The sequence below is a fragment of the Homarus americanus genome, unplaced genomic scaffold (genome assembly GCF_018991925.1).
Source record: "Homarus americanus isolate GMGI-L3 unplaced genomic scaffold, GMGI_Hamer_2.0 scaffold30535, whole genome shotgun sequence".
Taxonomy (NCBI): domain Eukaryota; kingdom Metazoa; phylum Arthropoda; class Malacostraca; order Decapoda; family Nephropidae; genus Homarus; species Homarus americanus.
Window position 1 is genome coordinate 13,556,667 of NW_024732440.1, and position 16,487 is coordinate 13,573,153.

At 40.7% G+C, this 16,487-nt stretch overlaps 1 protein-coding gene across 2 annotated transcripts in view; it reads left to right on the forward strand.

Annotated features, from left to right (window-relative positions):
* The first annotated feature begins 2,436 nt into the window (after nucleotides 1-2,436).
* The window catches only part of LOC121868836 (C2 domain-containing protein 5-like), a 77,912-nt gene continuing 63,861 nt past the window's right edge, over nucleotides 2,437-16,487 (forward strand). For both annotated transcript variants that reach the window (XM_042369810.1, XM_042369811.1), the window contains exons 1-6: nucleotides 2,437-2,609; nucleotides 7,196-7,386; nucleotides 7,576-7,744; nucleotides 10,661-10,804; nucleotides 12,603-12,819; nucleotides 12,993-13,148. In XM_042369810.1, the coding sequence (XP_042225744.1) occupies nucleotides 7,210-7,386; nucleotides 7,576-7,744; nucleotides 10,661-10,804; nucleotides 12,603-12,819; nucleotides 12,993-13,148 (863 nt within the window). In that variant the 5' untranslated portion in view covers nucleotides 2,437-2,609; nucleotides 7,196-7,209. The remainder of the gene's footprint in view (nucleotides 2,610-7,195; nucleotides 7,387-7,575; nucleotides 7,745-10,660; nucleotides 10,805-12,602; nucleotides 12,820-12,992; nucleotides 13,149-16,487) is intronic.

A 16,487-nucleotide genomic window follows, 5' to 3' on the forward strand; every position in this document is an offset into this window, starting at 1 on the left:
GAGAGCAGATCACCAGTGGATCTCGCCTGGCGAAAGCCATACTGGTGATCCAACAAAAGAGAAAAGCGTTCAAGGTGACGGAGAAAATGCGGGTTTACGATAGTTTCGAAAATCTTAGAGAGGGATGAAGTTAGGGCAATGGGGCGATAGTTAGAGGGATTAAAATGGTCACCCTTCTTCGGGATGGGCTGAACCAAGGCATGCTTCCAAGAAGAAGGAAAAGTTTGGGTTTTGAGGCAAAGGTGAAAGAGGTGAGCAAGTACAGGGGCCAGAACTTCAGCACACTCCCTCAGAACACGAGGGGGTATTCCGTCCGGTCCTTGTGCCTTACTCACATCCAACCTGGATAATACTCCAGCACCCCTACGAGTGAAGATTGTAGGAAAGTACATAGGTTCAGTGGGAGGAATAGGAGTAGGAGGGATAGAGTTGGGATCGTCTAAGGTGGAGCTAGAGGAGAATAAGGTGCCAAAGAGACTGGCTTTATCAGGGGGAAAGTTGGCTATAGAGTTATTAGGTTGGAAGAGAGGAGGAAAAGAGGGAGTGCAGAAGTTATTACAGATGTTTTTGGTTAAGGACCAGAAGGATTTACTAGAAGAAGAGCTAGTCAGGACAGTGGTCTTTCTTTTTATAAAGTTCCGCTTGTCCCTAAGGAGAATAGCCTTACAACGATTCCTCGAAGTAATGAAAGAGGAGTGGGTAATAGGAGAAGGCGATAGTTTCATAACTTGATACGCCCTATCTCTCTCCCTACATGCAAGCTAACAGGAGCGATCTAACCACGATTGTAAAGTGAAAGTTTGGGTAGAAGATGGGATAAATGCACTCATACTACCTTGTATAACCCCAGCAATGCTGTCAGCACATACAGGGGCGTCCCGGGTGGAAAAGCAACATTCATCTCAAGGAAAGTCGGAGAAGAATTCTCGCAAGGATTGCTAGTTTTCCCTCCGATAGTGCCATAGTTTAGACGGGGGTGGGGGAGGTGGCCGTGCCTTGTTTGATTTAATAGAAATAAGATTGTGATCAGAAGGCCCTAAGGGGCAGAAATTGACTATGAATAGTGTGAAGGGTTAGGGGTAAAACAAAGATCAAGAATGTTAGCAAGTTGATCGTGTCGATCAGGAACACGTGTAGGGTGTTTAATTATTTGTTCCAGATAATTAAGTAAGGAAAAAGAGAGTGCCTCAGCTCCACCTGGGTCATCCTCTGCAGAGCCAAGCCACTCTATGTGATGTAAAATGAAACCCCCGACACAAGCGATCCTATATTCATTCTGAACTATGTACCTGTATACTTGCATATTTTATATCAGTGGCGTATTAGGGGGGGGGGCATGGGGCAATGCCCGCCCCCCTTTTTGCTACTGCCCTCAGCTTATTCAACCCAACGCAGCCCATAGTCAGGGGGGAAAGCCTCCAACAGAACAGATTTCCGCCAAAGTAATATTTATGAAATTTGATCTTCAAACTTTTGCCCACTGTAATAACTTAAAACTTCCACCTTTGTCATCAATAAACTAGTAAGCACAAAATAAGATGTAAAAACAATGGTATTGTTTACATCACTACTAAAATAGTAACCTGTTCAAAACAAGTAGCCTACAATAAAGTGCATTGTTTAACTCTGTGATATTTGTTTCTATTAAATGGTGTAAAACTGGTGTAAAGTTGTATAGCTACCACCATTAATCTTACCGAAGAACGGAGGGGAGAATATTCCCTTAAGTAGGCAAATGTTTAATTATATTTCACTGCAGAATAACCAATGTAAGGTGCAATGGACTTAATGTGTTTTTATACCCAACGGCCGCTTGGCGACGCCACCGTCGTGAGAGGATAAAAAAAATCAACATTGAGTGGAATGAGTGAGCCATCCTCCTAGAGTACAGTATATAGTCCTTGCTGTGAGTGAGCCATCCTCCTAGAGTACAGTATATAGTCCTTGCTGTGAGTGAGCCATCCTCCTAGAGTACAGTATATAGTCCTTGCTGTGAGTGAGCCATCCTCCTAGAGTACAGTATATAGTCCTTGCTGTGAGTGAGCCATCCTCCTAGAGTACAGTATATAGTCCTTGCTGTGAGTGAGCCATCCTCCTAGAGTACAGTATATAGTCCTTGCTGTGAGTGAGCCATCCTCCTAGAGTACAGTATATAGTCCTTGCTGTGAGTGAGCCATCCTCCTAGAGTACAGTATATAGTCCTTGTGTGAGTGAGCCATCCTCCTAGAGTACAGTATATAGTCCTTGCTGTGAGTGAGCCATCCTCCTAGAGTACAGTATATAGTCCTTGCTGTGAGTGAGCCATCCTCCTAGAGTACAGTATATAGTCCTTGCTGTGAGTGAGCCATCCTCCTGGAGTACAGTATATAGTCCTTGCTGTGAGTGAGCCATCCTCCTGGAGTACAGTATATAGTCCTTGCTGTGAGTGAGCCAGCCAGTGATGACGGTACGGGTTAGTGCTGCAGACGACACGGCGACGCATTATTGGACATGGTCCCGGTGTGATGGATACTGATCTCTAAGAACTATTTACCAGTGACACAACGATTTGCAACGACAACCTATAACTAACTCGTAAATGGTGCTTGTAATTATTCAAGTGTAAACAGGTAACATTTCTTGTCACCAAGAGTACTAATGACACCCATGACACTTATTCGTAATGTTATTTGATATAATATATAAAATTTGACACATCAATTTGTTTTGAAGAGCATTTGGTAAATGACTGTCAGTAATGGTGTGATTTGGTGTGTGATATGGTGTCAGTGGTCGTAAAATTACTGCTTTGAGGCGAGTGAAAGTTGATGACTTAATTGTCAAGGTAAATTATGTTGCGGATGTCAGGTCACGTGGGTCATTAACACATTTGTAAGACATATTTGAAAATAAATATATGAATCTAATTCAACCATTTGTCGTGAATAGCCATGTGTGCATAATATCAAATAGTAAGGACTTTTATAAGTCTTACATGGCAGTAGTAATGTACTTTACAGTGGCCTCCATCATCATTTATGTGTGTACATTATGTGCCTTATATAACTTGCTCTAACTTGAAATATCCTGGAATAACATAACAGCTTTTATTAGATATAGGTTAGGTTATATTAAGTTAGGTTAGGTTGGTTAATTTAGGTTAGATTAGTTTAGATATCTGAATACAGGGATGATCAAAACTCTAATTTTACTGATTTTTTTTTATTGGGATCTTTAATTACCTCTGCCTTCTTCTGTGTTTCCATGCTCTTGCAATCTGTCTCACTTTAAAAAACTGGTTTTCCGGCATCTTCGTGGTGTAGATTAATACAGTATAACCTTTTTTTCTATATTTACAATTTCTTTCCGTTCTTTTTTTTTTCGCCCCCCAGGCTCTGTTGTGGGTCGTTTGACCTGTGCCCGGGTGGGCAATTCACGTAAAAAAAAAAAAAGTGGCCCTACTTTAGAAGTCCTACATAGAATGATCACCAGCAGTTGTTCTGTAAAAGTGCACTGGCAATAGGAAGGGGAATGGGTCTATGTGATCTCCTGACCTAATGTCCCTCATTTGATGTGGATTAAGACCAGAAAAGGTCAACCACGGAACTCATACAGTATTGACTTGTATTTAGTGTGATAGAAAAAAGGTGGTAATCCTGGAGCAGATGGCTTGCATCAGAACACGTTCGATTTTGTTCTCTTTTGCCACAGATGGTCTTTGGGTGATAGTAAGGAATAAAAATTATACAACATTGCATAAAACCTAATAGAACCTGACCTAAACTGACCTAACCAACCAAAGAAACCTACATAACATCCTAGTTGGGAGAGGATCCCCCACCATATTAACCAGGAAGTACCCGGTATATACTTTGATATCTAGTACCAATAAAAGCAACATTCTTGAAGCAGCATGGAGTAATTTTACGTGGTAAATGATTAATTTCTTCTCGTACATCATTTTAATGTCATATGATCAGTTTTCAAGAATTATTTACGGTTGAATCTCGAGACTTGCCTGTACAATACCAGTATACTGTACAATGTAAATAGACCGTTCATGTATGTGTGTAATTACTATTGTACCTAGACACTGTGGGTAATTGTTTAATTTAATTGAAACAGAACATTTGTGTAAAGAAATTTGCTTATTTGGACACAATTGAACAAATGAGACATTAAAATATCGTAACAGAGAGTTAGGCTAAAGAAATATTGATATACTGTATAAGCTTGGTAATAAAGAAGAGAGACTGATGTAGCATGCAGACCTCACCTGACAGTTAGGTTGACGACTTCACAGAGCAGTGTCAGTAACCAACACTGACATAACAGAGACATAGGGAGGGATATCGTGTATTTCTCGAAAAAATAATATTTACAAATCGTTAAATTTAATTGAAGCAAATTATATTTCTGTTAAGAAAGTTGCTTCTTTTAGATACAGTATTATGATTATTTACTTTTATACTCTTCACCACTGATCGGCTTGTTAGCCGCTTGGGCGATCGGTCACGTCTCTGTTACTGTACGCACTATGTAACATTAAAAATAATTCGTTTGCTGAATTACTAATGCTATACATATATGCAGTAAATGTAAAGTCAAGGAAATTTAATTTTTGTTTTGCATGATACAGGAGAGAGTTGTTTGTAACGTTAAAAGCAGCCACCTCCAATTGGTGAGTTCTGGATACTAATGTGATTGGAGGTAGATAACCTTGCAGATTACTGTAGCTGAGAGCTGCTCAGATTATTCCTGGTTGAATCATCAATTGACTTACTGTTTACCTTATTTACATAATAACAACCCAAACTAGATGTGGTCATGCTGAGAAAAGGAGGTCAATGGCATGTGTAGGATCCCTCCATTGTTCTTGATAAGTCTTGTCTATTTTTTGCGGGTGACACCCTGGATGTACCCAAGAATGTCTGCGGGTAGTTTTAAAGTTACCAGCATTTTCGTGGCTGGTACGGGGAGTGCGCGAGTTTTGTGGTGTCCTGCAAGGTGTTTCTCTTGTCCCGGGAGGCTGGCTCATGTGTGCTCCACCTCAGTCCTGGATAAACACTTGTCCATCTCGCGCGTGTGCTACTCTGCTCTCATAACAACTGTGCTCCTCATCCATGTGATGGCTCCCACACGCCCTCAACCACCTTCATCCAGCCGTGGGAAGGCGCCCAAACAAGTGAAAACAGAAAAGAAGGTCATGTATTTCTCCCATACGTATACCTGGCTCCGCCTGGCAATGGGAGTGGGTGAAAGGAGTGACTGCCAGTTAGCGCGCCGTCTGCAGTTGTAACTCCTCGCTCCCTGCCATATTTCTTTTACTTTTTTACTTTTATCCTCTTCACCACTGAGCGGCTCGTTAGCCGCTTGGGCGATCGGTCGTGTCTCTGATTAATTTTCCTTTTCTTTTATCCTCTTCACCAAATGATCGGCTCTGTTACGCACTGATGGCAAGTACTGGGCATGCACCGGCTCCTGAATGTACCTGAACCTGCTCCAGTGTTGGTCAAGTCTTGTCTTGAAAGAGCTCACACTCAGTGCCGTCACAACACTTTCTGGTAGATTGTTCCAAGAGTTCACAACTCGCACTCCGAAAAAGTTTGCCCTCACAGTTTTCTGGACTTGCGGTTTCTTCAATCTTGAGCTGTGACCCCTTGTGGGGCAAGCGTCCACCAGCTCCAAGTAAGGACACTCGACTGACTAGTACCCCTTGAGATGCTTATACACCTCAATTAGGTCACCTCTTGCCCATCTGTAGTACAGTACAAGCTAGGCGAGTTCAGGCGCTCCAATCTCTCAGGGTAGCTGAGGTGCCGAAGTGCAGGCACCAGTCTGGTGGCCCTCCTTTAAACATTTTCAACCAACTGATAGTCCCAAGCATATCTCGGGGACCAGACGGGGTGACAATACTCCAGATGGGGAAGCACTTCACTCTTGAAGATCATTACGAGGGACGAACCGTTGGGACATATGATACGCCTCCTTACCGTTGGTACGCCCCAGGTGCATCCTCTTACACTTCGTGACATTGAATCTCGGCAGCCATTTCTTCGACCATTCTTGGAGCCCACAGAGGTGAGGTCCTTCTGCAGCTCTTCACAGTCTGTTTGGTTCTTGATTTCCTGAAATAACTTGGCGTCATCGGCAAACATTTGTATGGAGGAGTGTACAACGTCAGGCATGTCATTTATGAAACAAACAAACAGCAGCAGGCCCAATACACTGCCCTGTGGTACCCAGCTTGTGACAGGTACGGATGATGATTTCGTGCCATTAATCACCACACACTGCTTGCGGTCATGTAGAAATTCTGTAAGTTTGATCTACTGTACATATTAACCCAGCTGGTGCTGGCTCTGTATGGCAACTCGACCAACTCAACTTCAATAACAAAGGATGGAGTTTACTTGAGAGCAGTCACACATTATTATTTGTGAGAGGATTTCCCCATTATTATTTATTTGTATGCATTTTTGTAATAATAATTAACGGTTTATTGAAAGAGCGTGGCAGCTTGAAGGCTGAAAATATACTGTTACATAATTGGGGAATGGGTCACTTGATTGAAAAATAACTTAAGTGATACACCTATGATATATAATAACTAAGTGGGGAAAAGGTTATACAGGGCATTTCAACATAGTGATATTGCAAAAAGGTAAGATTGGCTGGGAGTGAATACATACACTGATTGATTACAAGTTGTTGATAATTTTTTAAAGATTGGGACTGGGCTGTTCTTATAGCATGTGATTTTTTCCCCATTACTTTGAGGAGGAAGTGAGTGATATGGTTTCTTCCTCCTTCCTTGGATGGGATTATAAATTAGTAGGGACTAAAGGGTTGGTTGCATGAGCTACCTTTTGTGGTTGAAGGGATTCAAGAACATTGGAGGGATCCTACACAGGCCACTGGTCTCCTTCCCTCTGTATGGCTACCTCTAATGGGTGGCCATTAAGTAAATAAGGTAAGTAGGTGTGAATATAGTTTTTGAGAGTTTTGATTGGATGAGAAAAATGCTTTTCAGTAAACACTTCATAGATCAGTTATCCTAACACTGTTATTGGTTGTATAGGTCACAAGTTTCTTCCCCTCAGTCAGTCATCATAAGGGTTTTGTACTTCGATCATTCATTTGTCATAACTATTTTTATTACAAATTATTTACTGCAGTTATTACAGACTGGTAATTATTGTTTAATACTTTTCAGTTTGATCTTGTAAGATGCCGGGCAAAGTTAAAGTTCGTGTAGTGGCAGGTAGGAATTTACCTGTGATGGACCGCTCCTCAGACACTACTGACGCTTATGTGGAAGTGAAACTTGGTACTATCACCTACAAAACTGAGGTATATAGAAAAAGCCTTAACCCACAGTGGAATTCAGAGTGGTTTAGATTTGAGGTAAGAGAGTTGATGTGGATCTTAAATAATTACTGGGATATAAAATACTTAAAGAATTATGCACTTATTTGTAATGCAATATAAAGATATCAAGGGTCTGAGTCTTTGCATTTAAGGCTTAATAGCTTGTTTGAATTTAAAGCCTTGAACACAAATTTTGTGACTGACACATAGGATTTTATCCCACAGGTAGATGATCAAGAACTCCAGGATGAACCATTACAGATTCGTCTTATGGATCATGACACATATTCAGCCAATGATGCCATTGGCAAAGTTTATATAGACCTAAACCCTCTTTTGCTGCCTCCACCTACTCCCCCACATTCTCAGCGACCACATGATCCGTCACAGCCAGGTTTGTAAGAGAAGTGCTCTAGTTTATACTTTGATTAGAAAAAAAAAAACTGTGTGTGTGTCAAAGAGGTTTAACACTAAGCGTCTGGAGCATCCAGCAGTAGCACATGCTTTCAGAGAGCAGCTCGAACATGGGCTGATAAACATCCCAAATCCCATTGCAGAATGGGATATTCTCAACACTGTCATAACAAAAACCTGCTGAGAGACCCTTGGCCAGATCAAATACACCAAGACTGGTTTGATGAAAATGACCCGGCAATCAATGTACTCTTCGATGATAAACGTGTTGCTTTAACTGACTGGCAGATCAACCCTCGGTCTCGGACCAAAGCTGATACCTTCCGCAAGAAGAAAGCGGCGGCCCAGCGGGAACTTCGCAATCTAAAGAACGATTGGTTTAAAAGTAAATCATGTGAAACGCAAAAATTTGCAGATCAGCACAAGATGCACGAATTTTTCAATTCCACTTTAACATTTTACGGGCCAATCACTCGTGGCGCAATCCCCCTCCGCTCATCTGACAGTAACTCCATAATTAAAGACAATGGAGGACTCCTTTAGCACTGGAAAGAGAACTACCATTCACTGCTCAACTGAAACACTAATGTGGATGTCCTGATTACCCAGCAGGTCCTTCAGCATCCAGAGCTGACCCACCTCAGATATCCTCCATCCCTGAATGAGGTAGCTACTGTCATCAAACAGATGAAAAATAACAAAGCCTCAGGGCCTGATGGAATCCCAGCCGAGTTGTATAAAGCAGGAGGACCTTTGCTTACCAGCTGTCTCCACTCTCCTGGAAAATATATGGGAAAAGGAGGAAATCCCCCAAGCTCTTAAAGAACAAGGGAGACCAGTCAGACTGTGGCAACTACCGCGGGATCTCACTGCTGTCCGCAGCTGGCAAGATTATTGCCCGAGTCCTCTTATAAACAGATTTTTTCCTGAGGCGGAAAACTTCCTCCCAGAATCTCAATGTAGCTTTAGACCATCACGTGGCACCACTGACATGATCTTTGCTGCCCACCAGATACAGGAAAAGTGCAGAGAATAGCGTCGTGACCTGTACATGGATTTCATCGATCTAACCAAGGCCTTCAACTCGGTCATCAGGAAAGCCCTCTGGAGGACCGGCATCTGTTTTGGCTACCCACCAAAATTCATCACCATTGTGAGGCAACTCCACAATGGCATGAATGGCACTGTCCTGCACAATGGCACCCAGTCAGAGTTCTTCCCCATCCAAACAGGGGTTAAACAAAGGTGTGTACTGGCACCAACTCTCTTTTCCATATTCTTGGCTGCCTTTCTTATGCGTGCCAGTGTCAATTTAGCCGGCCGGGTGGACATAGAGTACCGGATGAAGGATCTTTTCAAAATAAGACAACTCCAGGCAGGAACAAAGGTGTCCGCAGCCTCCATTACCAAACTTCAGTATGCAGCTGATGTCACCCTTGTCGCGCACACTGAACACGACCTACAGGAGATCCTGAACACGTACGCAGATGCATATGCACACTTCGGCATTGAGGTGAATGTGCGTAAGACTCAGATTCTCTTTCAGCCTGCCCCTGGTTCAGCCACACATCCACCATCCATCCAGCTTAATGGTACTTCCCTCTCTAATGTTACCCACTTTCAGTATCTTGGCTCCCACGTGTCCACCACCGCAGACATCGATGAAGAGATTCAGCATCGGATCAGATGTGCATTTCAAGCCTTTGGCAGACTCCGAAACCGTGTCTCCAGTTGTAGGGAGCTGAAATTATCTACAAAGTTACATGTATATCGAGCAGTGGTCCTCTCCACTCTGCTATATGGCAGCGAGACATGGGTCACATACAGGAGGCACATCAAGGCACTTGAAAACTTTCACCAATGTAGTCTATGTTCCATCCTTCGAGTTTGCAGGGAAGACGAGATTAAATGCCAGTATTCTTGCTGACACTAACCGTAGGATTATCGAGGCTACCATTATCGACGAACATCTATGCTGGACTGGCCATGTTACCCGCATGGACGACAGTAGTCTGCCAAGCAGCGACTTTACAGTCACCTAACAAATAGTAAACGTAACGCTGGCGGGTAACTGAAAAGGTATTGTATAAAGATAGTCTTAAGAAAAGCCTGAAAAAGTGCCAAAACGACCCCTTCACCTGGGAGACGATTACTCCACACCATAACACTTGGATGATCACCACACGAGAAGGTGTCAATACTTTCTAGTTAGCCCAACTGCACAACGAGGCAGACAAGTGTCAACGCCTGAAACACACTGCGGCCGCCTCTCCCGCACTAGATGTAGCCCTCCTACATGTGCAACATCTGTGGATAACCCTGCTGGTCCCATATCAGCCTCTTCAGTCACCTCAGAGTTCACTGACCTAGGTGACATACAAAATAACTCGCATCATTGTATCATAGCTGGATGATAGCCATACTCGATTTTGAGTGATGGCAAAGTAGTAGTAGTAGTAGTGTGTGTTTGTGCGTGTGCATGCATGCATGTGTGCATGCATGCATATGTGTGTGTGTGTGTGAATAGAATTTTTATTTTATTTCATGAAGAGAACCTTTAGGCTCTTAGTTTGATGGTGCCCATTGAATTTGACAGCTAGACATAGTTATATGTCAGTGATTCAGTTTGAAAGCATTAGATATCAAGTTTTGAAATGAGCAGAAATTATCAAGGTTATCATCCTCTCCTCATATTCAAGAACCGTCTAAGTTTGCAATTGGGGATAAATGTATATCTCGGGGTCTTGTTTTAGAGGAGGAGGTGCATTACAGAAGAATAAATCTAGTAAGGAAGGTAGAATGAATTATCAGGTAATAAGGAACAGTATGAAAACAAATTATATTGTGTATATAATGTCCAGAGGTATGTCTGAAGATTGATTTTTTCATATTTCAGGAACGGCTGTCATGTCTGGATGGTTGCCTGTCTATGACACTATGCATGGTATTCGTGGTGAGGTGAACATTCTTGTTAAAGTTGATCTTTTCTCGGACTTTAACAAGTTTCGCCAGTCATCATGTGGCGTGCAGTTCTTCTTTAGTAAGTCCAGTACTTTTCTTTTCCTTTTTAATTTGGGATTTTATATCTTGTGTTCCTCCTCCATTGGGCAGTAATCTTATTATTGTTGCCCTTCTTCCTTCTGTGGTAGTAAGTATAATTTATGTGCATAGAAGTTAAGTACAGTAACTGCTTCCATTACAGTCAGTCATCTTCATTATATTTCTTGATGAGTTCTCTGAGTGACCTGCAGGAGATGGACCAGTTTAAGTGACCTTGGGTAGAGCCAGCCATTGCTCATGTGTACAGTGCTTGACAATAGAAGGCATTATACAGTACATCATTCAGTCTTTCGGAAAACGTTGGGCTAAAAGTTTATTTTTTAAGAGTTCGGAGTTCTGGAACAGTTTCCTTACACTTCATCATTTAAATTTACTGACATGATAATGGTAACATGATGTGTGAAGTCGATTGTTGTCAACAATTATTGTTGTTCCTGTATTTAGGTTAGGTGGCTAGTGTGATTCTATCACCTGGAGCATGGTGTATACTTCATCATTAATAATATAAAATATTAAATATTAGAAAATATTATATAAATATGTACTGTAATTTGACTTCAAAACAATGGATAGAGATGGACTGAGCCAGGTAAGTAATAATAATAAAAATAATAAAAATTAACGGTTTATTGAAAGAGCTTGGCAGCCAGAAGGCTGAAAATATACAGTTACATATTTGGGGAATGGGTTACGAATTACAAATAATATACAAGTAACATAAGTGATACAAATAAGATATATGATAACTAGATGGGGAAAAGCTCAAACTACAGGGCATTTCAACATAGTGACAGTGCAAGAAGTAGTATTTACTGGGAGTGAATACACTGGTTTATTACAAGTTATTGATAATTTTTACAATGGTTGGGACTGGGCTGTTCTTATAGCGATCAGTTCGTGCACGTATGGGCTGGATGCGGTTGTGGTGTCGAACAGCAATTCTCGGGCTAGGGATCTCAGGTGGTAGTAGGAGCCGGTGTCGAGGATGGTGTAGAAGGTTCTTACCAAATTTGCAGATGAGGTCGTGGTGATGGTGTGTGCGCGTGAGTGAGTGCGTGCTTGCTTGCTTGCGTGCGTGTGTGGGTCTTCTGCTCCCTTCCGGGGAGGATTAACATCACCATTGTTTGAATTTTACCCAAAACATTACCTTTATTCTGTAGCTAACCAATCACAGTGCAGCATTATGGGCAAGCCCATTCTAAGAGTGAGGGAAGAAACTGCTCACTTACAGGTCTGAGAGGAGGAAAGAGGCCAAGGGATTGCTGGCTGGCAGGAATTTCAAATGACTGCACGCAGTAGGAATTTCAAACGACAAATATTTAAGGGTTTAGATAAATGTTTCATGCCTGGAAAAGATCCGAACTATCCGAAATCCTGACTTAAAGGGTCCGGACTTTTGAGGGTTTACTGAAATGTTCAATATAATTAAATGCATCCATTATTTATAGGGTCATGAAAGTTGTAAAAGGACACAATATTTAGAGACTTGGTCATCTATCAACTTTAAATTGGGTGAATGCTTCAGATTCACAAGTTGATACTCTCAGGGTTTACACATCATGGAGAGGGTGGATTGACACTGCTCACTGTATCACTTGGAAAAGTCCTCAACTGTACCTGAAGTATTGGGGTTCTTTATTAAAGTTTTATTCCTTAGTTTGCTTCTTCAGACAACCAACTGTGCCTCTTCTATCAGCTTCCCATAATATTTTTGCACATCCCAACACTATAATACAGTATGATTAATCGTCTTTAAAATGTTATTTTTAATTTTACAGCTCCAGAGATTCCTGCTGGATACAGATGTCAGAATATTGTTGGATTTGTTGAAGAGTTGGTGGTGAATGATGATCCAGAGTATCAGTGGATAGACAAGATTCGCACTCCTCGTGCTAGTAACGAAGCACGTCAGACCCTTTTTTCTAAACTCTCGGGGGAACTCCAACGTCGAATTGGACTGAAGGTTCTGGAACTTGGTGGAAATGCTGTTATTGGGTAACCCATTTTCTGGCTGTTTTTACCTTATTCAACTTTTTGCAATAAGTAATGTATACAATACAGTAATGCTATTGATTCCTGCCACCTTGTCCCATATTGGGGAAAAGCTTGAGAGAGAAAAAGAAGGAATTTGATCAAGTAATTTTGATGACCCTCATATCTTTCCACAGTTATCGTCAGTATTTTGATTTAGAGGGTGAGACAGGCATAGTAGTTCGTGGCTTGGGGTCGGCAGTAACATTAGTTCGACTTCATTATGAGTCCAGCACAACAGGAGGAACCACGCATTCACCATCACCCCTGCGAGAGATAACAGCTCAAAGAGAGTGAGTGGAATACCGTGCTTTCAAGCATTTATATTTATTATACTGTAGTGTAGAAATAGTAAATATGTTCAAATTATGTTTGTTGACAGGGATTAGTGATACGTACTGTTTTCTTGAATTGATCTTTGGTTTATTATTTTAAAACCATGCATGTAATTTAATTTCTCCAGGTTAAATTATTTTGAACTAGTGTCAGAAAGATATTAAAAAGAAAAGTGGAATTGGCTCTGACGTAAACAAGAACACTGTGAAACTTACACTCTGAAGGTGGTAAAACTTGTACATAATGGGTCTCACTATCTAAAAGAATACAGGGTACTTGTACTTTGGTAAAAGTAGAACCATTCCGGTAACTAAAATATTTTTAATGTTAATGGAGCTCTGATTATTGTCATTTAAGTTGAGTGCAGATTGTGGTAAAATGGCTTCAAAATTCAGTGACGTGTTTGACAGGTTTAGTATTTTTATCAAGAAAATGTCAAGATTAGTGATATCTCCGTTAGCCGGAACAATTGGTGCAGAGCACTTCCGGGAATGAGAGATTTCTCTTGTAACGAGACGACTCTCTCAAAGCCAGAAAAAATTCCTCATCCTTGGAATTTTACGGGTAACAGAAATTTTTTCAGAAGTTCCAGAAATTGCCCATTACTGTACATCATCTCTCGAACCTGGAAAAATATCCCTCATTCCCAGAATTTTCCGGGTAACGGAATATTTTTCTTGGAATTTCCTGAAAATGCTCCTGATTTTCATCTCTCAAACCCGGAAAAAATCCCCCATCCCCGGAATTTTCCAGTTACCGGGAAAATTTTCTCGGAGTTTTTTGGAAAATCGTTCCCAAAGCCGGAATTTTCTGGAAAATTCCAGCTTTGGGAACGATTCTCTGAGAAAATTTAAATTCCGGCTATTGGAGAGTTCCAGGTTTGAGGAATTCCGGCTAACAGAGCTGTTACTGTATTTGTGTATATGTACAGGTCCACAATCCCTTATCCGAAACCCTTGGGGTCAGATGTGTTTCGGAATTCAAAATTTTTTGGATTTCAGAACGGTGTACGGTACATATACCGTATCCAGGCTGTATTATGGTAACACCCTAGCGGGGTCTGTGGCAGCACCCCTTAAGCAAACACATTAAAATTTCTGCAATGAACCTTATGAATATGAATTAAAAAGTACATACAAAGTACTGTAAACAGGTAATAGAATTAACAAAACATTAAATATAAACAAAATACAGTACAGGTAGTCCCCGACTTACGACTGCCTCAACTTACATCCATCGGTACTTACTACCTGCTCTGACCTTACGACCGTCGGGACATACAACCGCCGCAATCGTGACCATTTTATATATATATATATATATATATATATATATATATATATATATATATATATATATATATATATATATATATATATATATATATATATATATATATATATATATATATATATATATATATAAATGACGCGCACATTTTCTATACCGAAACTTTTCCAGTTAATGTAGCCTCCATGTATAATTAGAAAATTATGGGGGCCCCGTGTGCATTCAGCTGACTACATTAAAGGTAATTGCTCAGTCACACTGTATCCATTCCTTATTATTTATTACTTTTACTGTACTGTATTTCATTGTATTTTTTTTTTTTTTTTTTTTTTAAATACTCGTTGAAATTTTTTATTTTATTTTTTTTTTGTTTATTTTTTTATCTATGTTGGACTTACGACCTGGATTTGGGTCCCTAACCCCGTCGTAAGTCGGGGAGCACCTGTACTGTACTGTACTGTACAGTATACAGTACTGTACAATAATAAATAAAAACAATAAAATATTTTAACACTTAATTTGAGGTGTGTAATATCTACATACAAATTATTCACTGTATTGCAAGGATTCCAGCAATGCAAGTTATATTCTGCTAAGACACAAGTGACGCCTCACACCTGCGTGGATCAAGCTTTGGCCGTGTCGGGTCATGTTCGGCCTCACTCTGGGTATGTTGTGCACACGAGTGATGCTCCACGAAAAACTATCGGTTTTCAGAATTTTTCGGATTTCGGAATTGCAGATAAGGGATTGTGGGCCATTGGTACCCAATATATATTTTTGAAGGACTTAATGGCTTGAAATACAGTTTAATTTTTGTTGATTTTTTATATTCTGTTACTCCGAGCTGGATAGAAAGAAAAAATTTAAAAGCTGAAATTTTCAAGAATTGGCTTATAAATTTTCAAGAATGAAGGTCAAAGTCACTCATAGTTTACACCAGAATAAATGAGAGGCATGAATATTTTTTTGTATTATTGGTATGCTTGTTGCTGCAATATGAGGGAGTGATAATGTCAGAGAACTGTAAAAGGCATCAGTCTTGTTGTAAATGCCATACAGTATTGTGGTATTATACTGCTCTGTATTGTGGTCACTTAATCCTAGGGTTTTCTTAACTTAAGGTCACTGCCACCAGACCACAGGACAGTATGTGTAGCATTCTTTAAGTAGCTGGCAGAGCAATCCAGGCACTGTGAGTTAGTGTTTTTCATAAACCAATTTGAGAGTGGAAGGAAGGAAGGGTGAAACACCAACCACGAATTTAACTACAGTAAGTCCTTGCTTAACGTCGTAGTTCTGTTCCTGAAAACCGCTACGTTAACGGAAACAACATTACAGAATATATTTTCCTCATAAGAAATAGATAAAATACGTGAGTTACGTTCCCCAGCCCCCACTTTGCCCCATAAAATACATTACATATACATAAATTCAATGGAATTTTTATAGAAAATAGTATATGTTATACACCCTAAAAGATAAATAAACTAAATCATTTTGTTTTGTACTCACTGATGGGCGGAGGTGGAGCGAGTGTGTGGTGGGTAGTGGAGAGAGGAGGGTGGTGAGTCACTGAGACCCGGAGGGTGGCTCCTCCTCCCGCTCTGACTGGATGAGAGAAGGTGATGCGCCGTACAAAGTAGTCCATGATGACGTTATACCGAATCGGCAGGACGTTGCTCAAGTCATGGGCATCTAAAGAGTTGCGTCGTTATAACAAAACAACGTTGTCGGGGACAACATTAAATGAGGACTTACTGTACTTTTTTCCTAAATAAAAAATGTTGCATTTAGTCACAATACAAAAATAGTTGACCTTCCTGAAGCAATTATTAAGGTCAGTGCACCACACAAGAAAACCTGACCTTCTCTAAATATTTAATTAAGGTCTTCTCTCTCCATCATACAAATTCATTGACGTCCTTACCTAGGTCATTCCTTCCCCAATATCACCCACATTATTTAATTGCACCAACATATCCATTATCACCTGAATAAGGAAC